This window comes from Ambystoma mexicanum, chromosome 6p, assembly GCF_040938575.1.
Source record: "Ambystoma mexicanum isolate Mex_15411 chromosome 6p, UKY_AmexF1_1, whole genome shotgun sequence".
Lineage (NCBI taxonomy): Eukaryota > Metazoa > Chordata > Amphibia > Caudata > Ambystomatidae > Ambystoma > Ambystoma mexicanum.
In genome coordinates, this window is record NC_090935.1 from 1,146,841,173 (window position 1) to 1,146,867,602 (window position 26,430).

Below are 26,430 nucleotides of genomic sequence, written 5' to 3' on the forward strand. Positions count from 1 at the left end.
AAATAATTGTTATGTATAAACACTGTTTCTAGTATCATATTTGTATAGAACCGTGGGCTTTATGATGTATTATTACTTTGAAAGGGAGAAATCTGAATGGTTTGCCACCGGCGCAATGCATAGCAGGACTGTGATGCTCACCTACTCCCTCATCACTGTGCCATGGTGCATAATAGGGACTAGGTTTCTCAATATGCAGTTGGAAGAGCATGGATCCCAGGAGCCTTGCAATACGAAGGTGGGAAATGGCATAGATTTTCCAGCCAACTCCAAAACAGGCATTTTGTCATGTTTTTATTTTAGAAAGTAGCTGCATCCACTATTTATGGTAAATGGGTATTAGGGCAATAGGGGCAAAGGTTAAAATCCAGCTGTAAATAAATCTTGGTATCAGAAAGGAATACATGATGGAGCAAACCTTGAATTCATATAGTATCCACCGCCTATAGCATCTCTAGCACCTCACAGTGGCCAAGCAGGTTGGTCACCCCTGTAGAACTCATCCTTTCTTCATGTCCTACTGCCTCCCTCGATCCTCTTTCTTGCATGCTGCAGTCACCTCTGACTTTGATGATCTACCCCTAGTTGATTGGACTGGAAAACCCTAAGCACATCCAGTTGTGCAAGGCTCCAACCAAAACTGGACTGGACCGGTTATTCACACAACTAGCAGCATGCCCTCTGAGCATCCATAACTAGATGCTGCAGATCTGCTACTTAGAACGTACACCTAAAGTTACCAGTCCTTCACCTCTAATGCTCTGCACTTCCTCATTCGAAAACGAAAGAATTTGAGTTTGTATACCTCCACCCAGATACAAAAACACTGCCAACCCACCTTCTTTTCTTTCCCTCTAACTTATGGCATGCTCACTAAAAACTCCTTTCCAACCGATCTCCTCACATCCTTAATTCTGATCCCTTCCCTGGAAGTCCAGGCCTGGGCACAGTATCTTATATGACCTCGGGCAAGCCTCCGCTCTGCAAGACCTATGCCTTTGCTGGTAACAGGCACGGGATAAATACTCAATGCATGTGAAGATTTTGAAGAGTTTGAGGGACCCAGTACCATCAACCTTACCATCTGGGCATTATCCTTAGTTTGGCCTGATTCATATCACAAACTGCAATATGATGAGTAGTATCAGCTGATTTCTTTAAAGGGCACAGATAACTGTGAAAGGACTGTGTCAACTTCACACCAAGTAGCCAAAGTAGGTGGGATATAACCCTGGACAGATCCGACAGCAGTCTCTGCACCTAGGCTAGGCCGCATATCGGATTGGTGAGCATTCAGACTGTTGGCTTTCTCTAGGCGCACGCACCTAGAAGCAGCATTTCTTCACTAAGATTTTAGATTGGAATGGGAAATTGGAACAAGATTTGCAGATCAACAGGGATTATCAGTGGACAATTTTCAGTAGGGTTGTTACGTTAGAGTGGGCTTGGAAATGTACTTAGATAGTGGTCTGTTAAGGTTGATGAAGATAGGCTGGGAAGCAATTACTTGGCTTGAACATCCGTAACAGGCACTGACGAGCAAAGCAGAGGATGTTGCTTTGAATGGCTGTAATCCGGGCAGCACCATAGCAGAGGGAAGACAGGCAGGATTGGATTCTTTAATCTATGTGTTTTGATATGGGGCAGCCCACTTGATAAACAATTCCAGCTTGAATGTTTCCTCGTTTTCCCCTGAAAAAAGGAAGATTATTGCAGAGGGTTTGTGAAGGTTGGATTGGACTGGGTAGAGCTGCACATTTTCCAAACTATTTGTCTTCTTCGTTAACGAATTACCTCATGTGATGAAGTCAGGACTTTGACTGTTCCAAGGTCGCAGGGAACCCTGTAGCCCAGGAAAGCTGACTTAAAAGGGTACTGTCAGTGCCAATACCTACCTGCAGACGGTACAGGGACTGAGCTTTAGAGCCCCCATTGCACTTTAGGGCCAGACCTCAGTAATAGGACATTTGAGGCTGAAATATGTCTGGAGTTGCTTGTCACGCTACACATTCCCAAAAGAAGAAGCGGACTAGATGGGAAGCCACTCATACCATGGACGTGACCCACTAGGAGCCCCGGGAACCCATTATCCAGTGTGTGGAGAGGGGCGGAGCTAGCAAGGTAGGACTTCCATCTGACACCAAGATGGAGACAAGGACATACAAAGGCTTGCTATATTGCAGACCGACAAAAAGAAGGGCAAAGGAGGGAAATACCTTAGTGAATAAAGACATAGGCTCCATAGAAAAGATAACATCAAACAAATGGAAAGAGGGGAAACAAAGGTGAGGGAAGCAAAAGGCCTAAAAATAATTCTGCTTTAGAGAGCAGAAAAAGGCATGGAGCGGGGCAACAGGAACGGCAATTTGCGAAAATGTCATGGATAGCTATAGTAACCAGATATTTAAAATAAAAAAAGGGGCATGGCACCGACATAGAAGTAGGACTACCAATTGTCATTTGATCCCAACACAAAAGTAGGACTGCACCTCAGGTGCGTCTTCATCCCCAGAGAGGTATTACAATGACATCACCCTCAGGTAAAAGGACCCCGAGTACCATTAAATTGTTGATAGTACCTATTATTACAGGGCTTGGAAGTTAAAGGAATACTATATAAAAGCATGATATTAATGTAGAACCAAACAAACTAAAATAAAAGCAAGAAATCACCACATGAAACAATTGAACAAGTTGACTATAAAATAATTCTCCCTCTCATTTGGAACTTTCAGTAACATGGACAATTAGTCTTCGCTGTTTACTTTGACTGTATACTAGGCATCGCTGGATATACACCGCAATGTTGCAATTGCTTTTTTTCTGCACAACATGACTCATTACAAATTCTTTTTAACATTCAAGCCAATATGTCAGCAGTAGCCATATCCCTTGCATTACTGCTCACTTGCTAACAGCAAGATATATCTTGCGATTCTCACAAGGAACTTACAAATCCCAGCTTTTCATCACATGGCTTTGGCTGTGTTGATAAGGGCTCTGTTGACATGCTACTCATATATAGGGCATTATGAAACGTTATCTAGGCGTCCCTTTAGAGTGTGTTTTAATTGCCTGGTGACGTGGACCTTTAAAATCACCAGGACGCCGAAAGGGAACATGCAGGACATCAGCAGCAGAAAGGGCCTCATCCATGACAAATGACCAAAAAAAGCAAAGACCTTTCCTTGTTGGCCACTGGGTGGCGGCGTTGAGCAATCATCGTTTACGATAAATCAGTTTCTTTCAGCACTTTTTTATTTGTTTATTTCAGTGCTCATCTGACCTTTTCTGCAAAACCGAGACACGGGTTTTACACACAATTAATTCGTTGCAACTGAGACCAGAGCATCAAATGCTGGGAAAGTCCCAGCAAATATGGCATGTCCGCCCCTTGCCCCTCCACACCCATGGGTAGCGGAAGTGACACGGTGTGTCCAGTGGCATCACAGGAAATGGCATCAAATGACCTTAGATACCCACAATGTCACAGGAGGTAATATGGAGTGTAACCTCGATGACATCACATGATGTGCTATCACTGATGTCAAAAATCTGCAGTAAGTGCTATTACTGAAGCAGCTCCCCACCCAGTAACAACTATGGTGAAGATACATCCTATTTTTAATGTGTGTTCACACTCGCTGCATATCAGCACAGGAGAAGGGTTTCAGATCATGCCCACCAGGCTGCCCCCTTACACCACCCCAGTGTGGATCTCTTACTGGTGTCTGTTGTAGCTCCACCTGTCCACTTGGGTGACAGAGACCCTCTAGGATTTAAGCAGAGCCCAGAGCATCTCCACTCTTGTCCGGAAACATACTTACATAAATTAACAATTAAAATATGCTAACACATGTAAGCTCACACACTGGAGCTTCAGTACAAAGCATGTTATTGTCCACACACCACTGGAACCCTCATTTCTACAGTACTAGGCAAATGCAGATTGTTACCATCTGGAGCAGCTATTCAAAACTTTCCTCTATTTACATTGCATTCACCATCCTATATTCTTTATCTCGGGAGGATAGCTCAGCGGCAACGTGCTCGCCTTGGAAGCATTCCATTGCTTTCATTTGTGTTTCATCTTATTCCGTTCCGTTGTTTTGTATTTCGTTTTTGTGGGTTTTTTGTGGGTGACGGCCAGGGAAACCAGCCTAAAGCAGCATGACATATCTTTGAGACGTGGCGAAAGGTGTGCGTGGTTTAGGGTAACATCTGTGGGGGCATATCACCCTACGAAGGGAAAACCCAGATACATGTTGGACTTCGTGGAGAGACTATGGTGGACAATCATATATGTGAGGGGTGACATGGAGCGCAACAAGCAGAGCTATCATACATAGGCCAGGGGCACAGTCTTCCTAAAACATGACCACTTAACGTGTCCAGTTATTGCTGTCTTCTGTCAGTTGAAGCCAGACATGCTCAGTATAGCCACCAAATGCAAAATGCAGCCCCCTTGAGCAGGTGCTGCTATCATAAGCCGAATACAGCACCCCACGCACAATTACTGCCATTTTATGCAGGCAAAACAAAGCGTGGTAAAAGAAATTCGACCAAATGGGCTCCCGAGCAAATTGAAAAGCTGTGGAATATCCCATTAGACATGACATGCCAGCACAGGCCACACAGTTGGGTAAGCTTACATGCCGCATCAAAGAGCATAAGTACTTATTACTCATAACACATGACCACAGTATTAGTCTGGAACCGCTCAACGCTTCTCCTTCTCACACTGGACATGTTCCAGTTGAATACCTGCAAAATACTCAGTGCCTGTGTACTGTGGGAATAAACACACCAACGTGCAGTTTATAATCATGCGCTGCAAACAGCTATAACTGTTTAAAACCGTATAATGCAAGCGCGCTTTCAGCTGCGTGCTTAAAATGCGCCATATCACGCAGATAGAGTCCTGTCCTCCGGTGCTGAGACTTACTCCAAGCGGCGCTCTCCTTTCTCCTCCTATGCCCTTTCTCTCCCTTCCCCTTCACTCTGTCCCCGCCTCCTCCCGTTACCTCTTTTCCCTTTCTCCCCTATGCTCCCCTTTCACACCTGCACCTCCTCTGCTCTTCTTTTTCTCCTACACGTCCCTTTTCCCATGCAAGTTTTCCATGCACTCTTTTCCTCTGCACCCTTCCTTGTCCGTGTGCATCAAGTCGCCCACACGCCTCTCTCCCCTACATCCCATCCCGCTCGCTACCTACTCTTTGCCTACATGACCCGCTTCCTGCATACCCCATTCTCAGCAGCACCACAATGAAGTTACCCATGCACCCCTGTTTTTACCATTCAGGTCTTTCCCCCTCACACAAGCGCCCCCTTTCCCCCTGCTAGTGCCCGGAGCCGGAATACCTCACAGGGTTAGTAACAGCGTGTCCTGTCGCTCTTCCCGAGTCATTTTAATTTAATTTATTTGTACTTATATAGCGCTCATAGCCAAAGCACTGAACAACATGTAGCCATAACGGTGCAAACGAAAGTTATAATTTAAACAATGATCCATTTAAGAGGAAGAAAGAAAATGTGTTTTCGGATACAAATGAAGGGAAGAGTATGAGGTGTGCGATCGAATAGACAGGGGAAGAGAATTCCAAGGAGAGACAAGAAGGAAAGCATGACTGGGCCGAGGGAGGACCAGGAGCAGACAGGAGGAGTGGGGATTGAGAGCTGAGTGGCCGTGATAGTTGCCCCCAGGATATATAAGAGAAGAAAGAAAGGGAGGTGCCATCCCAGACAAACATTTGAAAACAATGCAAAGTAAATGGTATTGAAGAGGGAACTCAAAGGATAACCATGGAAGTGAGTGGAGTGGCTGGGGGATAGAGCCACGAGGAGTGAGACGACAAATACAGAGAATCGTGGAATTAAAGATAGGACGAAGAGGAGCAGGCTGGTATGCAGGTAACCCAAGAAAAAGAGAAACAGAGTAGCCACTGTATGGAAGCATAATGCTAGAGTCCACGAGCTTGGGTGCCCTGAAAGTTAGGAAGGGGAAAACTACACATATTGACTACATGAAAGTGACAGGCGCAAGTGGTAGATAAAATCTGCGAGGTGAAGGAGAGTGAAGGGAAGAATGGGATACCACGTTTGTGAGCAGAAGTTGAGATGGGTAGATACGTTGGGGGGAAAACAATGGAGGAAGGAGGAATAGGAGAGGGAATTTCAGATGATATGATCGCTTATTTATATAGCGCCTATTCACAATGTGTTTCAAAGGGCTTCAAGGCAAGGGAGGGAACAAGGGAAAATACAACCACATTCTTACAGGCCATGAACAGTAAGGATGTGAAATTAACTATCGTACTCAGCCTGACGACATTTCAGATAGTGCAAGAGCTAAGACATAGATAAGGAAGGGAGGGGGAGAGTGGGAAGGAAATGGAAACAGACAGGCGACTACCGTACTAGGCCTGACGACATTTCTGGTAGAGCCGGAGAAAAACAAAAAGGTGAGGGAGAAGGGTGCAGAAAGGGAGGGGAGGAACAAAACAAGCGACTATCATACTAGGCCTGACGACATTTCAGATAGTGCTGGAGGGGTTGTGGGGAGGAAAAAAAACAGTAATGGGTGGGTGGAGGAAACAGACGAGGTTGCTATCATATTAGGTCCAGGGACAATTCTGATAGAGTAAGTGCATAGAAGAAAGTAAGGGCAGGAGATAGGAAAAGGGAGAAGGGAAAGGAGGAGAAAAAAGAGATTAAGCAGTCAACAAGAGTGGAGAAGCAAGAGTGGAGAGCGAATACAATTGCAGAAGTCAGAGAAATGAGAAGAAAAAACAGGATTTCGGTCTTAGATGAATTTTGATGGAGAAAGTTTGATGACATCCAAGGCTGAAATTGATTGATTGATTGATATTTTATTTCTATCGCGTTCGTACACAAGTGTTTCAGAGCGCGACAAGGCAAGGGAGGGGAACAGGGATCTTACTAGGCCAGTGATATTGAGAATGCGCAAGTGCATGGGAGAGGGGGGAGGAGAAAAGTGCATGGAAGGAGGGAGAGGTGGAAAGTGCGAAGCAGATGAGAAACAGATAAATTACAATAAATAAATAATAAAGGCAACAAACAGTGGTAATGCAGCCAGCAATTTGCAAGTGCTAGGTTTAAGGCAGCAGAAGGGGTATTTCTGATAAGTGCAGGAAGAAAAAGGGGGGGCTGTATGGGTACAGATACAGACCCCAGTGCAAGGGGTGGCCCAGAGGCAGTGCGGGAGGGTGGCAGGATGAGCAGGTACCTGGGCCCAAAAGGCACATGGTGGCCAGGTGCACGGTGCCAAGAGAGAACAGATCAACAGGGGAGAGGGAGAGCGAAGGTAGAAGAAAAGAGGAAGGTCTTGAGGTGCTTCCGGAACCGGAGATGGTTCTCCTCAAGTTTTAGAGTGGCAGGGAGGCTGTTCCAGAGGGAGGCCCCAGCCGAAGATAGAGATCTACCCCCAGCTCGTTTCTTAGAAAAACAACTGACCCTGAGGGAGTTGGAGGTAGAGGAGCGAAGAGCACGAGAGGGGAGGTATTTGCGGTGGGATAGCTGAAGGTATTTTGGACCCAGGCCCCAGAAAGCCTTGTGGACAATTCAGAGGGTTTTGAATTTAATCCTTTCATCCACTGGGAGCCAGTGGAGAGATTTCAGAGCTGGAGAGATACGATCCCAGGGCTTCAGGCCAAGGACAAGTCTTGTAGTCCTGTTCTGGATTAGTTGCAGAGGGCGGAGAGTAGAGGCAGGTAGATTTATATAGAGGCTGTTACAATAGTCCAAGCTAGAGAGAACCAGAGCTTGAGATACCATGAGCTTCTGGGGGAAGTAGAGGGAAGGCAGAGTACCTCTGAGGTGGTGCAGTCGGAAATTTGACTTTTTAGAGACCTCAGAAATGTGGGCAGAGAAGGAAAGGGTGGAGTCAAAGATGACCCCAAGGTTCTTAGCCTCGCAGGTGGGGGTAGGAGGAAGGCCAAGGGAGGCCGGCCAGAGAGTGGGGACAAGAAGGATCAGCTGTGGGTTTCTTGAGAAGAGGATGCACAAAGAGTGCTTCAGAGGGGAGGGGAAGGATCCAGAGGCAAAGGAGTGGTTGCAAAAATCAGCACGGGCCGGAACGAGGGTGTCAATGTGGCCCTTCATGGTTTTAGAGGAACAGGGATGAACCTGTTTTGAAGATGCTTTCATAGATCGGACTTGTCTAGCAACCTCGTCAGGGGTGAAAAGAGGAAAGGATGAGAAGGATGGTGGGAGGGTGGCTAAAGGAGGGTCAGCAAGCACAGATGGTGAGGGAAGAGGAGGAGTGTGGGTGGAGAGAGTGGACAGGATGTCCTGGGTTTTTTAAATGAAGTGAGAGTCAAGGGCATTGCAAAGAGCCTGGGAGGCAACAGGAGGGTAGAGACTACAGCAGGGTTGGCCAGCTCCTTGCAGATTTTAAAGAGTTCAGCCGAGTTTTTAGATGCCGCAGAGACACGAGCTTGAATATGGACTCTGTTCTTGGTAAGGACAGAGAGTCGGTATTGCCTTTGTAGCAGGCGACAGGCCAGTTTGTCAGAGGATGAACAGGAAGTCCTCCATTTCCTCTCAGCTGCCCTACACTTACGTTTAAGTGTAGCTAGGTCTGAGTCATACCAGAAATTGCACTTGGCTTTGGACTTCAAACGGATCCCCATGACAGGGGCAAGAGAATCAATCGTATCAGAAATTGAAGAGTAGAGCAGAGGCAGGGCTGTGTCAGGATGAGAGACAGCCAGAGGTGGAGGGGGGGAGATAAAGTGGCGGCAAAAGCCTCAACTGATACACGCTTCATGGGCCGGATCTCCGAGAAGGTAGGTGCCAGTGTTGGGGCAGGCTTGGCTTGGGGGGAAGAGAGATGAGATGAGAGGAGGGAGTGATCCCTCCAGCAGAGAGGAGTGGTCAGAGGGATGGAGAGGGGGAGGGGGAGGTCAGAGGAGATCAAGACATCAAGTGTGTGCCCTACAGAGTGAGTCGGGCCAGAGGGGAGGATGGATAGGGAGAGGGAGTCGCAGAGGTCACGGAAGAGTACAGAGGAGGAGCAAGGAGAGTCTAAATGTATATTTAGGTCACTGAGGAGGAGGAGCTGAGTGGTAGAGGCCATGAGGGAGTAGAAGAGGTCTGCCCACTCAGAGTGAAATGAGGTGATTTGACCAGGAGGCTGGTAGATGGTAACCACAGTAATAGAATGGGTAGGCGAGAGAGAAAGCCTACAGACAGGGCATTCAAAAGAGAAGTAGGTCTGAGTGGGAATGATAGAGGCAGGAATCCACTCAGGAAAGATCAGGGCACTCCCCCCCCCACCGAACCGGGAGGATCTGGGTGCTGAGAGGATCTTGAAATGCGGAAAAGACAGTCAAAAAGATTAAAATGCAGAGACTCGAAAAAAGATGAAAAGTAAAAGAAAACATGAGTGTCATCTGCATAGAGATAATGGCAGAAAGTGGAGTAGTGAACAGAGAAAACATTAGAGGGCAGACAACAGAACATTGGGGAACACCAAATTGTAGAGGAAAAGGGGAGAATGAGTCCATGAAACAGAATAAGTGGGATTAGCCAAGTAAGAAAGAAACCACTTGTGAGCAGTGTCAGAAATACGTAGTGAAAGAAGCATTGAATAAAGAATAAAAGAAAATGTTATTTAGGATTTATTTATTATTATATACAAAGAATATTGTGATCACCCTCAATTCCTGTATTACTCCCTCTCTCTACTGCAACCAGCTCTGTCCATGTGCCAATCGGTCTCTCATGAACCCAACAAACTCTGCTTGTTTGCACTATCTAGCCCTCGCTTCCCAGATTCTCTTCCTGCCTTCTAGGCTATTGCCAGGGTACCTCACCCATAGAACTTGCCTCTCCTCCTGCACCATTTCGCTCCTTGCTGGACTTCTCTCAGTGCCTGTGCATCTCTCTCCGCCTACACCCTTATCCCTTGCGCTCCAACCTCTCCCCCTGCCTGCTGACCATGCTTGGATACCGTCACTATGTATCCTATATTTTCAAAGTATGCCTCACTCTAACTGCATCCCTCTCTCCTTGCACAATTTACTCTCCCTGGACCCTTTCTCTTTTTGGGGTACCCTCTGTCTTTCTGAACCCCTCTATCTTTTTACATCTCCCTCTTTCTGCAACTCTGCTGAGGGGGAAGCTGTATTTGCAGGCAGTCCCGCCAGTGAGAGAAAAAAGTAGTGGGACTAAGAGAACATAAGAGCAGATCTGTGGAGAGCTGTGTTTGTTTTCTGCCCCCAGCATTCCACTGTGACCTCTGACCCACAGGTCACAAGAGCAGCTCCATCAGTACCAAAGGGGGTGCCATAGGTAGCAACCGGTACCCGTGGCAATCCCCAAATAATGTCCCTGCAGGGAAGAAGGCAGTATGGATGGAGGCAGCAAGCTGGCAGCGGCAAGCAGAGAGAACGAGAGAAGAGAGCAGGCCAGAGGATCATAGGAGAAACAGACCCCGAAATGTCATCAGCATTAGGAGGGGTATAAGGGCGGCAACCAGAGGCAAGAGGTGGAGAAGGCCTAAGACTGGACCTCAAACATGTGGGAAGAAAGGTCTCCAGGGTCTGCCGCAATCTGGCGAGTCTGGCCCTACACCTTTGTCAGAGACTAAGGAGGGATCCAATGAATCAAACCCACCTGGTCACCAAAGGGGACGATAGTGGTTGTGTGTGGGGGAAAGGCACCATATCCTTTACAAGTGAACTGGAGCACTATAACCTTGAATCAAGAAGAAGTGGGCCATTACATTACAAACAGCAATCCTGGTGTTATATCCCTGTAAAGAGTAAATGTGGCAAAGAACCAGCAGGACACTATATCTCTGTGACTAACCTGAGCTAAGAAGCAGCTGGGTGCTGTAGCCCTGTGACTAACCTGAGCTAAGAAGCAGCCGACCGCTATATCCCTGTGACTAACCTGAGCTAAGAAGCAGCTGGGTGCTATAGCCCTGTGACTAACCTGAGCTAAGAAGCAGCTGGGCGATATATCCCTAAGACTAACCTGAGCTAAAAAGTATCAGGGCGCTACAGCCATGCAACTGCCCTGACCTAAGAAGTAGATGTGTGCTATATGCCTGTGACTACCCTGACCTAAGAAGCAGCTGGGTGCAATTTCCCTCAGACTCTGTTTAGTGGAGAGAATCTGGGGAGACCAGAATCCCCACTAAAAAGAGAACCCTGACACTGTTTTATTGGACCTATCCTGACACTAGTAGTTAAGACAGTTTCCACAGGCCAATCCATAATTGCATTTCAGAAAACCAGACCCTTCAGGCATTTACCCCAACCAAGCCCTTTGGGTAAATAAAAACGGTTTGAACCTGCAATTCTAGTATTCTTTGGTCTTTCTATTGGCCACGCTCACCGTTCCCGGTGATTTTAGTGTGCGGAAGCTCCTACACACTCTGCCTCTAGGCTGTCTTTTGTAAAACCTAGATATGTTCAATATAATCCAAAGAGCGGCTGTTCCAACACACTTTCACAGCCACACACTCACAAACTTGGCCTGGATTTGTCATCCTCAGATTCCATCCAAGTTGAATTTCCTTGTCCTTTGACATGGGCAGATCTATTTGGACAATACCTCTTCAAGGTGCAATTCAGAACCAGCAAGGGCAACACTCCCTCAAAGAGTTTCAATTAAAAAAAGAGACTGAAGGACTCTGGATACTGACAACTTGGCTGCTCATCTTGACTCTATGCATGTAACACATGTAGTCTGGTGCCCCATTATCCAGCACCAGCCTCTTTCACAGTTTTACTCCACACCCATATGCTACGTCGATCACTTACAACCTATGAAGGCATCACAGCACGCAAGGCATGTGACACCTCTTAATGCCCGATCTACCTCGTGATCTTGCTGCCACCCATTTAGAAAAAACAAACACTTCTGCAAAAATGGTACATGCCTTGTTCTAATGTTGATAGAAGGACATTATACAACAGCCATGCAGGGGCGGCTCATCCATAATGGGCGAGAGTGTACTGACCAACTGGGTCATTGCCCCCTCTCACCCATTTTGGAGAAGCCAGCCCAGTAAAATATGAGCTGTTGGCTGTTTTTTCTCAACTGAGGGAGAGCTCTTAGCTTTTAAAAAAAGTTTCTCTTTCACAGTTAAATTTCCCCAGCCGTGCAAGCTCAATGAGCCATGCAAGACTGGGGGTGTTTGCTTCCCCAGCCTCGCATGGCTCATTTGAAATGCTGGCTGGGAAACTGCACGTCTGTATGTGCTCCCATGCCTCCTCGCACATACAGACAGAGCAGGCTGGAGTGGGGTGTCTCCGGACCCACGCTCAGGCCATGTACACGCATTTGCAGGGACCAAGAAACTTCCCGATTCCTGTTCATGCTTGCAGGGGGCTGGAGCACTGGAACCTCCGGACTCGCGCAGGTTTTTTTATGTTCATTTTTTAAAATTTTAATTATGTGTATGGATGCGTGGATGGTTGTGTTGTTAGGTGAATGTATGATCATGGATGCTGGTGTAAGTGCTTTCTGTGTGTATGTTGTGTAAATGTGTGTGTTTGCATGTTCGTTTATTTAGTATTTAAATATGTGTATGGATGCGTGTATGCTTGTGTTATAAGTGAGTGCATGATGGATGCTCATGTGAATGAAACAGTGTTTGCTGCGTATGTGTTGTCTAATGTGTGTTTTTATGGCCATTTATTTATTAAGTATGTGTATGGATGCGTGTATGCTTGTGCTATGATAGTGCATGATGGATGCTCGTGTGAATGAAAGAGTGCTTGCCGTGTGTAGATTGTGTACATGTGTGGGTGTGTGTGTTTATTATTATTTAAATATGTGTATGGATGCATGCATGCTTGTGTTATGAGTGAGTGCATGGTGGGTGCTTGTGACTGTGAATGAGACAGCGAGCGCTTGCTGTGTGTATGTTATCTAAGTGTGTGTGTGTGTGTGTGTGTATGCTGGTCCGAGATGATTTTGGCGAGTGGGGGTAGGAGGTTTGTACAGCAAAGGCATTTTAAAAATGCCCTTGTTGCACAAACCCCCTCCCCACCGGCCAAAATCAGCTATCGATCTGAGGTGCTGTGGGGCCCAGCGGACAGGGATGGCATTATCTTTTTGGACATCTATCATAGCTGTCCAGTAAAAAATACCACACCTGCCCCCCTGTCTCCCAGCGCCTTGCATATACACAAAATCACTTTGATTGTGTGTGTTTGGCGCTGCGAGTCTCAGGGGACATGCATGCTATTTTTTTTACTGGACATCTATGATAGATGTCTAGTAAAAAAATACCATACCTGCCCCCCTGGCACTCCTGTGCCTTGCATACACACATAAGCACTTTGAGTGTGTGTGTGTGGGGGGGGGGGGGACACTGTGAGGCACAGGTGACAGGTATGGTATTTTTTTTACTGGATATCTATGATAGATGTCCAGCAAAAAATATCACCCTGACCCCTGATCCCCTAGTGCGTGGCATACATACATAACCACGTTGATTGTGTGCGTGTGTGAGGAGCTCGGGACCCAGGGGACAGGCGTGTCATTTATTTTACTGGACATCTAAGATAGATGGCCAGTAAAAAAAACATGCCTTACCCAGTGCCCCCCAGCGCCTCACAACCACACTTAATCACATTCATCATTATTGTGATTATGTCTGACTGCAAGGCGCTGGCACACCATGGTGTAGGCATGTCATTTTTTTTACTGCGCATGGTTGATAAAGCAAGCATGATAAGTGTTAAGTAGCTAGACTGGCATTTCAATGCAGCCAGTTCAGTCATTTTGTATTGTGGTATGGAATTTTGTATTGGGCATCGTTGGTAAAGCAAGCATGACAAGTGTTATTATGAAGCAAGACCATCACTTTTATGCACTTAGTCTAGCCATTTCTTATTGCGGTATGACATTTTGTATTGGGCATCTTTGATAAACATAAAGCAAGCATGATAAATGTTATTACGTAGCTCGACTGACATTTTAGTACAGCCAGTTTGGACATGTTTTCATACTTTGGCATGCATTTTTAATAGTAAAGCTAACTGGAGTATGTGGGATACTGCCAAATATTGGAAGAACAAACATGGAAATGTTTTCTTATAGTATCATTACTGGCATTATGCACAAAGCAAACATGAGTAGGTTCTTGTATGGGAATAATGTCTCGGGAGGATAGCTCAGCGGCAATGTGCTCACCTTGGAAGCAAGACGACACGGAGCAACACAGGTTCGATCCCCGGGTCTGTGCTTAGAAACCTCTGGATATTAAGCGCCTTATAAATAACCTATCGTATCATGATAGGGTATAATGTTGCAGTCAGCATGGAAATGTTTGGGCACAGCCAGTGTGAAAATGTTTTATGCTGGCACATATTGTGGGAAAAGGCATGAAAGAGTGTTGGAGAAATGCTCCTATGAAATGCTAATGGATTTTTGTTATGAGTTACCCTACAAAACCCAATTGCAAACTCTTTGGCTTTTTACCCAATTTTTCTAAAAAGTGTGCTCTAAAATGCACCATCATTATATTTTTAACTCGGGTGGGTGAGAACCCCCGAAACTCCCCTTAAGCGGGGTGGGCTCCCTCGCTACGTTCAGTCGCTTGGCAATATCAGTGACAAATATTTACACCTCTCCAGTTAAATTCACCAGCCGTCTGCAGCCATGCCTCGTATGGAGCCATGATTGTATTTAATAAAAATAACTATTATACACAGCAAATGTTCAAGTGATGCTAAGTGAAAAACGAGTCTTGAACTGTGAAACGACCGTGTTACCTTCTGTACTTGAAAATAAAATAAAAATATCTAAAAATGTGATTCAAACTTGCAGCAGGGAGACACCGATGCAATAAGCATTACAGGAAACTAACATTAATTTAGGCTCAGTCCCAAGCTTACGTTGTCAAATACTTCTGACTGGTTGCAACCATTAGCCCCGGGCCCCCCTTTGTACCCTATAGTAGAAACAGCTGGCCATACCAACCTTCAGTAAATTCTCTTATATTACGAACATTGCTAATGACTCTCTCTGCCAATGGCCTCCTCTTAAAATTGCTATACTTGCCTCTGCTGAAGAAACGACTCTTTGAGCATGCAGAACCGGGGACTGTCTGCCCTATATCTGAACTTCCTGTCTCAGCAAAACATTCAGATTAAACTGCGCTAACCCCTCTATAAACGCATGTGGAGGAGGACAATCCCTTTGAATCCTTGCAAGCGGACTGCACAAAATGAGCTCAGACATGCGCGCCTCACAAGCTGAGGACCACTGGAGACAAACGTGGCCTCCCTGAGGTTTTCCACACCACTACCCACTGCATCTTGTGACATTTGTGAAGGAGTCTCCTCTTGCGCTTGGATCATGTCTTTCCTTTCTCATAGACGAAAAAGGGCCCCAATACTCTTTTTCTCCATGGAACCTCTAAAGGTTAGGCGTGGAGTCCCACAGGGTTCTGCTGTAACACTGCTTCTTTTGAATATCTATCTGTACCCCTTCTCTGACTGGATCAACTCAGTCTGTCTCAGATGCTTAAACCAGTGAAGGATGTCCTCCTGCCATAATACTGACACGCCTGGGACCTTTACAAATTGCATCTATGCAGTGAATGGCAAAAAACGCAGTACTTCTTCTTGGTCCTCCACACTTGGCTTGTGCTCTATATGCGATGTGATACAAAATACACAACCTGCTACTATTTTTCCACGAGATTGGGCCTCCAATCACTACTCACACAGTTTTGTCAAAAAGTCACGTACTGCATTTGGAAACGCGGGACATCGTTTTATTGGTGCCCAGGCTTTGTTTGTCCTGTCCGAACAGGTCCCCATTCTGAGATCTTTGCACTGACTTTCAGTGCAAAGGTTCATTCACTTTAAAGCGCTCTGTGTGCCTCATTAAAAAGAATGTACCCACTAGCTGGACAAGTTCCACTTCTGCCAGAATAGTCTGTTCCATTGTTCTTTTTTTTTTTTAGAGGACAAGCATTTTCCATTTTAACCCTGACACTCTGGAACGACTTACCCCTGTGGATGACAAACACAAAGGTCTAACTGCAGTTATGTAAACAGGACAAAACGTGGCTACTTCAAGCATGAACCCACAATGCAGCAGGTTTTAGGGCCCTTGGTCAGAGAGAACAGGGGTCCATAAGGGAGTAGCTGCTAGAAAGGTGGCACAAGGAAGAACTGGAGCAATCACAGGGGAAATCCCAAGAGTCAAGGTAAACAAAGGCTCGAGAAAAAAAACCCATAGGGAGGCACTATAGCTTACGCAACGGGCAGTGAACACCACTGAGACGCAAGGATGGATGTGCGGATGCTGATTTTATACTATATCTAAAGAGCTTACTAGCCAGAGGTGTGTAAAGAGCGTGTCCAGTCATTTTATCAGCGACAAAACAGAGTGGTACATAACAGAGCGGACAATAACACTGAAAAACAATGGAAAGTTTAAATATAGGGTAGTTGGGTAAGGGGTTAAAATGGGTCGGGATGCGGGTGGCTTTAAAAGGGTGGAAAAAAGGGGGGCTTGAGGGGAGACCACCCCAAATTTAAAAACAATAAAAAAACAAATCAGTGTTTTCTGGTGTTTTGTCCACGATGAAATTTACCACTCTGTAATTGTGGTCGGTAAGATGACATATAACCTCTAAAGAGTAGTGTCGGTTGTACCTGTTCATAGGCCAAAGGTGCATGCCAGGACAGCAACACTACTCTGCATGCCTTTGTGGGGTTTCTGTTAATTTGCTGAGATCAGTGGGTGGCAGACATCTTGTAACACCAGTCATGCGGTCAACCGCAACTGGTGAATGCTAGCCACGGAAGCGGAAGCACAGGAGCGGAGAAGACGCTGCAGAGAGAGAACTGGAAAGTGGAAGGTGCAGCACTGGTAAAAATAGGGCGTGGCCTGTGGAGGCATGGGATCCCCTGTGGAGGCTGGTTGCAGGGAACACCGCCGTGAACACACGCACCGCGGGATCACCAACAACAGGGAGCATCGGCCGCGATAGGCCACTTGCTGGCAAAAGTCATGCTTTAGAAATTTCAAACATTAAGATACAGATTTATGTTAGAACAGAAGGTCTTTTGTGATTCTTGGCAGGTATGTGCCAGAACCTAGAGAGTGTTTTGGTAACGTAGTCGTATGTAATAAAAATCTATTTGAAAAATTGCTTCCTACAGCAGAGCAAAACGCATCCTTTGAGAATTGAGCGACTCGGGAAAAATAATTCTGACTAAAGATCTTACTCTACATCGGCTGTACTAGTGTCACTGCTTGTAAGCCTTGGGCTTAAAAAATAGCAGATCAATTCTTTGTGAAGGCCATCTGCGGAAGTCAAAGTCTTGGATTAGATATTAGGCCTCGTTCTTCTCCTGAGATAACGCGAATTGCAATAGAATTGAAGCTGAAATTATAACTAGTCGTACATTTTTAGAAACAATAGCACCCAAAGACAAACCATAATCAAGAATAATGTGCACTGCAAACTAATGTGGACTTTAGATGGCCTGACTGTCCATTAGCAGGGGCTGTGTTTCATTACTTCAACTCTTTTGCGTCTTTTGGTATTACACAAGAGTGGTACGGAGTCATGAGATTATATCAAATGGTTGAATCTTTGTCATTTCCATTACTGTGTACTTATTTCCATCAACTTAAAAATAATAATAATAATAATAGGAATAATAATAAAACAGAGATATGTAGAAAACATATGTAAAACAAGCTTAGCCCCACTCAAAAAGGTGAAGTCCAGCCCAAACTGTTGAGCCACGGGAACAAGCTTTATTTGCAGAAGGGGAGTCGCCTTCTGCAATGGCATGGCAGGCTATAAAACAATGGTGTGGGGGCCTGAGGGTGCCCAAAGCAATGCCAGTGGCTACATGTATTCAAAACCTTCCATCCATTACACTTCGGTTTTGCTAAAGTCCACCCGAGTGGGATGTAGGTCCCGAGCCTGCTTTGCTTAGAACCCAACCTGCACTTTAGTGATGATGCCCAAAGAGGCAGAAACATGTCTGGAGTTACCTGTGGTCAGGGATGTGACCTAGCAGTTTGCGCAGAACTGACCCTTTTGGGGTGGGACCAAGCCTGATATGCATATGGTCTTTTGCCATCTTTAATGAACTGGCCGGCTGAAAAACAAAAGGTTTGGAGGTTTTCCGAGAGCAATGCCAGTGGTTATGAATTAGTCAAAACCTTCCACTCATCACCCTTTAGTTTTTCAGCCAAGAGATGCTGTATTGAGATCGTGCGAAGAGTCATGAAGATACATCAAACAGGGAAGGTGAGGTGGTGCAGGAGAGTGAATACACTCAAATAAAGCACAAACAAAATATCATACTGAAAACACAGGGATACTGCAAGCTAACGAGTATATGTAGTGGCAGATATGTATGCATGCTCAGACAGGCAGACTTAAAAATACACTGTATAGGAGCGTTAGTGAAGTCCGAGACACCAGCACCAGTGAAAAACAATCATGCGGACCATGAGGAACATTTTCAAGTAAGTTTCAGAAAAGAGAATGTAAGACATTATCTCAATTTCTTAATGTTTAATTGTAGATGGAGGACTCGAGTAACAGAAGAAATTGTTTATAACACGATGGAGAAAAGTTATGCATGAAGCCTAAATTCTGTGAAAATGAGGTGGGGAGAAGATCACAGGGACGGGAAGAGGAATGACGGTAGCAGCAGAACAAAAAGGTTTGATTTTTAGATAAGGATGTCTGGAAAGTGGTTCCCGATCCAGGATCCAATCGCAGAGATGAATCCTGAGATGACTTTGCAATGAATCATTAAAGGGCAAGGGTACACTGGCCGTGCGGCAGAGGCAAATACTTCCGATGTTTTGCACTACGACTTCCATGATCTCTCACCATTGACTGTGCAGGCTGGGACTGATCAGAGTTGTAGTCCAACAACATCAGAGAGCCTATGGCTGCAGACCCCCGCGATGCACAGGGAAATCAATAAAGATTTAGAACCACTCAAGGTCAATCCATTTCCACTGACCACAGAATGGTGGCTTATTTGTACCGGAAGGTGCCAAATACCATGGATAGCTTTTTATTGCGGGGAATCAAGTCCTTACCTGGATAACAATTTCAAGCATGTCTAGAACGATCAAATTAGCTTCTGTAGCCAGGTTCCCACTCATTAACGCTTCTTGGTCGACCTCAGCCTTTGTCCTGCAAGACACAGAAAAGATCACACACGGAGGAGACAGCATTCACACACTGTCTGCAGAGAAACTTTTAATGGGCTAATACGAGAAAATGGGCCTTTTCGGGGTCAGCCCAAGCAGCGGTGGACTTGGGACCAAAAGAGGCCCTGGAAATAATGTTCAAAGTGGCCCCATATTACACATTTTCAGCAAGCCCAACCCTTTTATTATGCAAACATTGGGAAATAGCACATTGGGAAGAGGCCCAGGGTGGAGAGGCCTACGGGGAAATTTCCAGAGTTCCCTATAGGCCAGCCCACCCCTGAGCCCAAGGCCTTCCGTGTGTGGCTATAGAATGGTCACAACCCAAATATGACTTTTTTAATTCAATCAGAATTCCAATTCTTTGTCATGCCAGAGCATATTCCTTGTGTGCAAGTGACGTACAGGTGCCAGTACATTGATTGCATTTCTCCCTAGGCTTTTGTTTGCAATGCATTTTACATCGTACCTAAAAATGCTAGGCCAAGCTGTAGCACGCATGAATACTACAATTCAAAAGGCACTTGGTCCCATTAAAGGTAAAACGTGTGGTTCTTGTGTGCATGTTGTTGGCTTCGAGAAACTGGAGTTTCAGGTGTGAGAGGAATGCACGTGTCTGCCTTTTCTACTTATTTGAGAAAATAACTCACTTGTCTAGCCTCTCATTAGCCTGGCGCCACTGCGTCTGCTCCTTTTTCCACCTCAGGTTCTCATTGAGCCCAGCAAATCTATCATTCCCTGAAAAAGACAAGAAGAATACATCGGTGTTAAAAACAGCCCGGGTAGAGCCGCATTAAGGGCAACCTGCACAGAATAAGCTCAGCTCCGTGGCTACTTAATGGCGACAGGCCTGCCTGTGGGGTCCGTGAACTGTAGCCAAGCGAGCAGCATTGGGTTACTACTACCTGGGAATGCTACGCGGGTGGGGCGTGTGAGGAACAGCAATTCCCTGGAGTCCTGGGGCCAGCTGCAAGTCTTTTTCCAGAGGTTTCAGAAATCTTTCTAGTGGTAGAAGTGCCTGAGAAGAAGTAGGGCAACTAGGTTTCCTACTGGCCTGACCCCGCTCCCCACAAACCACCTCGCTACCCCCCTCCCACCTGCAATCCAAACCCCCAAACACACCTGCAGTTTAAGGGAACGTTCAGTGCAGTGCCCACAAAGTGCACGTTTCAACTTCTTCCTGCACTTTTATTTTAAAACGAAACCATTCCGGAAAGGTTTTCTTTTAAAAATAAAAGTATAGGAACAGTAAAACTTAATAGAGAAAAGTAGAAGAGTACCACTGCCAACCACTCCCGCCCTCTTCAAACACTGCGCATGGCACCCTCCCAGAGACTCCTCTTGATAGCATATGTTCTTTCAGCTGGTAGGGCCTACACTCGAGGCATGCACTAATGCTGAGCCAGCACTCTTATTTGCATTCCTCCTCACCATCTCCTTTGAATGTCCCTTCTCCTGCTTAATCCTCCTACTTTTTCTTTTTCTATTAATATTTAGCCATTATTTATTTAATTACTATTTTACTCTTTCTTACCCCTTCTAGTTGTGATGATATTTCTGTGCATTTCAAATGAATTTTCATTCTTGTTTCCCCTAAACCTATTGTCCACAGAGAAGGTTTTTAAATGGGCCATCTAAAATATGGTTCTGTTCAGAACATGCCCATGATCACCTGTGCCCACTCAGGGGGCATGGCCAGCGCGCATGGAGTGAGGTCGACTTCCCAGAGAGCTCCTGCCCATGATCCTATAACATTCGACATTGCGGCATTTAAATTAAGGAAGTAGAATTGAAAAGAAGCTGAGGCATAGAAGAACCCTTTTGCCACCCTCGACCACGTCGGTGGAGAAAATCAGCAACGGAAACGCTGGAAACGAAGCGTCCGAAGAGACCCCCCGTGGCACCCAAAATGGCGGCCGCACCAAGCAGCCTGTAACAGGGAGGCGCTTGAGGATCTGCGGGGCTGGAACGCGAACTGGAGACCTTCTCTGGGCTGCCGCAGCGACTCGCCTTCAACATTAATAAGGGAGACATTCCCTTTACGTTTACACGGCCCCGATCCGCAGTTGGGGGTGAGGACCCTGAGAACACTCTGGAGCATCGGAGGGCTGCAGGACCCCAAGGGCCCCGGACAATGAGGCCGAGCAGAACCGGTCGAGCCACCTACCGCAAGCCCCGTCGGCCCACCCAGAGGGAGCGCCGGCGCTCTGGAATAACACTTCCCGGCGCTCCACACAGCTGTGGGACTGGGAACGAGATCTGCGGATCCCAGAGAGACCCGATCGCGGAAGGCTCCCCCAGCACACATCAAGTAGGAAATCAGCCCAGGAATTGGAGTGGAGGACCCGAATACGTGGGCCGTTCTGGGCGGCCGGGAGTCTACGAGGCGGTCAAGACAGCTGCTGAGAAGCACAAGAGGCACACAGACTCGAACAGGGCCCCGACGAGGGACACATCACGCCAATCGGGCCACAGAATCCGGCAATACAGCCCGGGTAACACCCGTGGGCTCACCAGAAGCTAAAACGAAGTAAGTGACTGCCCCCCACACTAACGATCACCGCCCCACTCCACCATCCTTTGGCTAGTGGCAGCTACCCGCCTGGAATGGCCCACAGATAGTAAACTAGGCACCGCACCATAGGTGGAACTCTCGATCGGCATAGACGCGGCAAGGAGTTGAACCTCCGCTCCATCTGCCTGCTATATAAGACCGGCTGGGGAGAAGACGGATCAGCAGGGGATCCAAACCCATAGCTGCAAAACTCCCGAACGAGGGCTGCCCACAGTAGACTAAGGAGACCACAAACTGACCACAAGACTAAAGCAAGTACCACACTGCATTAAACTAGAATCCTTGTGCAGAGAAATGTCTCCTCCCAAGAACAGATCCAAAACTGTAACAATGGACTCTTTCACCACAGTCCGACCGAAGCAACAGCCGCCACAGGAGGCCAACGCCATAAACGAGTCACCGACCCCGGCTGTTGACCCCCGAGACTCCCAGATCCTACAGGCTATCTCAGCACTAAGAACATCCATGGAGGATAAGATAGGTGAAATAAAATTGGACATACAACTGATGAGGCAAGATGCACGAAACCTGACCGAAAGAGTGACCAACACGGAAGCCTCCCTACAGGAAACTCCACACAGGAGCTAAAAGCGAAAGTTAAAGAGCTGGAATCGACAGTGGCTCGATTGGAAACACGCTCCGAAGATGCAGAAGGCCGAGCCTGACGAAATAACGTCCGAATACTCGGGATTCCAGAAGACATGGAGGGCCCGGACCCCACTGAGTTCAAAGAATCACTGTTGCTACAGGAAATCGGAGCAGGTGAACTCACTCAGGGGTTTTCCGTGTAGCGAGCTCACAGATCCCTCCAGAAGCGACCACCCCCCGGGTCATACCCGCGACCAACGATAGCAAAAATTTTAAACTTCAGGGACCGGGAGACAATACTGAGGTTTTCAAGAGAAGGATGAGAGATCAAGAGGGAAGGTGCGCCAATAGTCATGTACCCTGACTACACTTCTGTGGTGCAACAAGCAAGAAACTCTTTCATACCGGTAAAGGCCAGACTACGGAAACTTAACCTTAAGTATATGCTACTGTACCCAGCTAGACTTAAAGTACTTTATAACGGAAAGGCAATCTTCCAGAGACCCCAGCTGCAGCAAACTTATGGCTCGAACACAATAACCTTGCGGAAGATACTGAGGAAATGGTGAAAGGTAACAAACGCTAACTTTGAAGACTGGAACCACACGAGTAGCTGAATGCCGTACTATATAAGGTGATAATTCCTAAATAAACCTTAATGCTGCATCAAGTGGACATCGCAATTGGGCAGGGACTTGGAGGCCCAGGTGCAAGATTGCCGATGACCTGCCCCATCCGAAACGGTGCAGGCAAAACGCCTACACACCACCCGAACCAAAAGACCTGGAGAGGCCTGGAAGGCTCGGGAGCCCCCGAGCGTTGTGAGTTTGAAATAACTGCTGGGGGCAGTTTCTTATTGTTCTTTTTGGTTAATCCATTCCAGGGAGTGGAAGTTGGAAAAGTTGGTAAGTCTCCAAATGAAAAAATGCAACCAAAGGGCTGGTGGACTGAAACGGAGGTCTCGACGGGTCAGAATCCACAATTTAGAGGAGACTTTGGGGCCCTCAGTATGACCGCATACACTTCTGGGAGGAGAGGGCATCCCCCGAATTTCCTGCGAAACCAAAATGGCTATGCACATTAAGGTAATGACTTGGAATGTGAGGGGCCTGGGCACTTACCTCCGCAGGAACAGGAATAAATCCTACCTACACAGGAAAAGAGTGGACATAGCCCTACTGCAGGAGTCTCACTGCACTATTGAAGAGGATGCAAAGCTCAGGGAACACTGGAGGGGACAGGGTTTTGGAGCCCCCTACTCTAAATATGCCAGAGGGGTCTACACCTGGTTCAACCCCCAAGTACCATTCCACTTAAATAAGATGGCGAAGGGCCCAGAGGGTAGATACCTGATAATATGGGGGACTTTCGAACAGAGAAAAATTTGCATAGTGAATTCATACTTCCCCAACAACATCCCAGCCCACTTAAAAGTACTAGGTGCCAAGATGTTGCAATACCGAGATGGCTTCTTTTTGTGGGGAGGCGATTTCAATTGTGTCCACAACCCAGAATTCGACAGGTCCTGGCCTCCAGCAAAAGGCCCTTCCGCTGTCACCACGTCCCTGAATGCCATGGTCAGGGAACTGGACTTGATAGATGCATGGCGGGAACTACACCCAGACGAAAGAGGCTATTCGTACTACTCATCCCCACAAACTCCATACAAGGCTAGATTATTTCTTCATAAGTAAGGAGCATTTGCCTCAAATAGGGGGCACGCAATATCTAGGGAGGACTATATCTGACCACTCCCCACTCCTGTTAGACTGCCGCCACAATAGTCCCAGACCACCCATCTCCATGTGGAGGATGCCTGCGGAGGCCTTGAAAGACCCGACCTTCAGGGAGGAGCTACAAGAATCCATAGAGAATTATATAACGGAAAACTCTGCTAGTGTCGAACATGTTAGCATGCTATGGGATGCCTTAAAGTTGGTGACACGGGGAGAAGCTATCGCGAAAGCTGGGGGCATCAGGAGAATATTACGGGATGAATTAGACCAGAAAGAGCGGGAGATCCTAAGACTAGAGGCCGCCTCGGTAGACACCCCGAAGAGGGAGGAAGATCTCAGAACTCTTAGAGAGGACTGCTCCGGGGCGTGGAACAGACTAGCCAAATTTGATTTTAGCACTAGAACGAATAGAACACATGCAGAAATAGATAAACCTGGCCGGTTGCTAGCCTGGCTCTGCAAAAGAGAACACTCCAGGCATATAACTACTACACTGCAAGATGAACAAGGCACAGAGCATAGAACCCAGCAGAGCATCAATGATACCTTTAAGTGCTTTTATGCACAACTATACTTCCACACAGACAGGGTCCCACAAGAACAAATATTAAACACTCTAGAGAAAATAGATCTGCCCAAATTATCTCCTGCACAGTCTGAAACCTTAGAGTGACATCACATCGGAAGACATAACAGAAGCTATTAGATCCCTAACCACGTGCAAAGCCCCGGGATGTGACAGGCTCCCCCCGAATTCTACAAAGCATTCGAACCCTCCCTGACGCCCTTACTACACCATGTCTTCTCAGAGACCTATGAAAGAGGTATCCTACCCGACAGCATGAGGGAAACCCTAGTGATCCCAATGCTCAAGCTCAATAAACCTCCTGATCGGTGCGACTCCTATCGCCCGCTTGCCATGCTCAACTATGACGTTAAAATATTAACAACAATACTAGCAAAGCGGCTATCCAGAGTGATAGGAGACATAGTGCACAGGGACCAGAATGGTTTTATACCTGGTCGTTACACGTCCCTAAATTTGCGCAGGCTTCAGCACATCATAGCCCAAACTAAGACAAGTGATGAACGGCTTGCACTACTATCCTTAGATGCCATTAAGGCATTTGAGTCCATATATTGGGAGTGGCTGGTAGCGGTTCTGGAGGGATTTGGAGTCAGTCAGAGATTCCTCAGATGGGTCAAGATTCTTTACAATAAACCAAGGGCTAGGCTGAAATCAGGGAAATATGTGTCAGATGCATGGGACATTCTTAGAGGTACTAGGCAGGGCTGCCCACTCTCCCCTATGCTCTATATTTTGGGATTAGAACCCATCGCAATCTATTTCAGGCAGCAGTTTTTTGATGCAGGGATAAGGCTAGGAGGAATTGATCACATTATCTCACTATATGCGGATGATGTTCTGATATATGTTAACAACCCTCATCTTAACGTGCCAACAATACTGTAAGTCCTTGACAACTATGCCAAAGTTTCTGGCATACAATTTAGCAACACTAAATCCTGCTTGTTCTCCCTGGCAGGCCTGAAAAACAAAAGAAGAGCGCTGAGGAGCTCCCTCCGGTGGGCGTAAAGTGGCAGACGGCTTCTTTCCGATACCTCGGGATCCAGATAATGCACACTCCGGAGCTGATGCACGAGCACAACACGAAAGCTGCAATACCCACACTACGTAAATCCATAAGATTTTGGACAAAGCTTCCACTATCCATGCTAGGTAGGGCCTCGATAGTTAAGATGATCATCCTCCCTAGATTCCTATAGGGGTTCCAAAATGTGCACTTCTACATCACAAAACCCTTCTTCCAACTTCTTGACACAATAATCAGAGAGTTTTTATGGGGAAGAGGCAGACACCGGGTGGCCCTATCCACCTTAGTCTTACCATACAAACAAGGGGGGATCCAACTACCAAGTCTAGAAAAGTACTACCTTGCAGCTCAGTTGAGCTATGTGTCCAAGTGGTTAGCAGATGAGGCCACCTCGGAGACCCCCCTGCTACAAGCCATGATCTCCCCAATTCGACTGAAGGAATTGATCTGGGCCCCTCAAATTCTGCTGCACAGACCACAATTTCCAGAATATGGCACAGAACCAACACGGTGTTGCGCTTGAAGCAGCCATACTCCCAAGAAGTGCCAATAATTTCAGGGCTTGGTAAATCTGACACCAACCTACATAGCATTAGGCTCTGGGAAAATAAAGGGGTGTACACTTGGGGTGACCTGTACACGGAAGGTATATTCAGGGAGTTCACTGAGTTACAGGCGGAAGAGGACATTCACGCCGGCCAATTCCTGTGGTACCAAAAGATCT

General features: G+C 46.7%; 1 protein-coding gene across 2 annotated transcripts in view; it reads right to left on the reverse strand.

Moving 5' to 3' along the window:
• Positions 1-26,430, reverse strand: part of DOCK8 (dedicator of cytokinesis 8) — a 1,170,453-nt gene that overhangs the window by 188,823 nt on the left and 955,200 nt on the right. For both annotated transcript variants that reach the window (XM_069625758.1, XM_069625759.1), the window contains 2 exons: positions 19,842-19,929; positions 19,078-19,174 (listed from right to left, as the gene is read on the reverse strand). In XM_069625758.1, the coding sequence (XP_069481859.1) occupies positions 19,078-19,174; positions 19,842-19,929 (185 nt within the window). The remainder of the gene's footprint in view (positions 1-19,077; positions 19,175-19,841; positions 19,930-26,430) is intronic.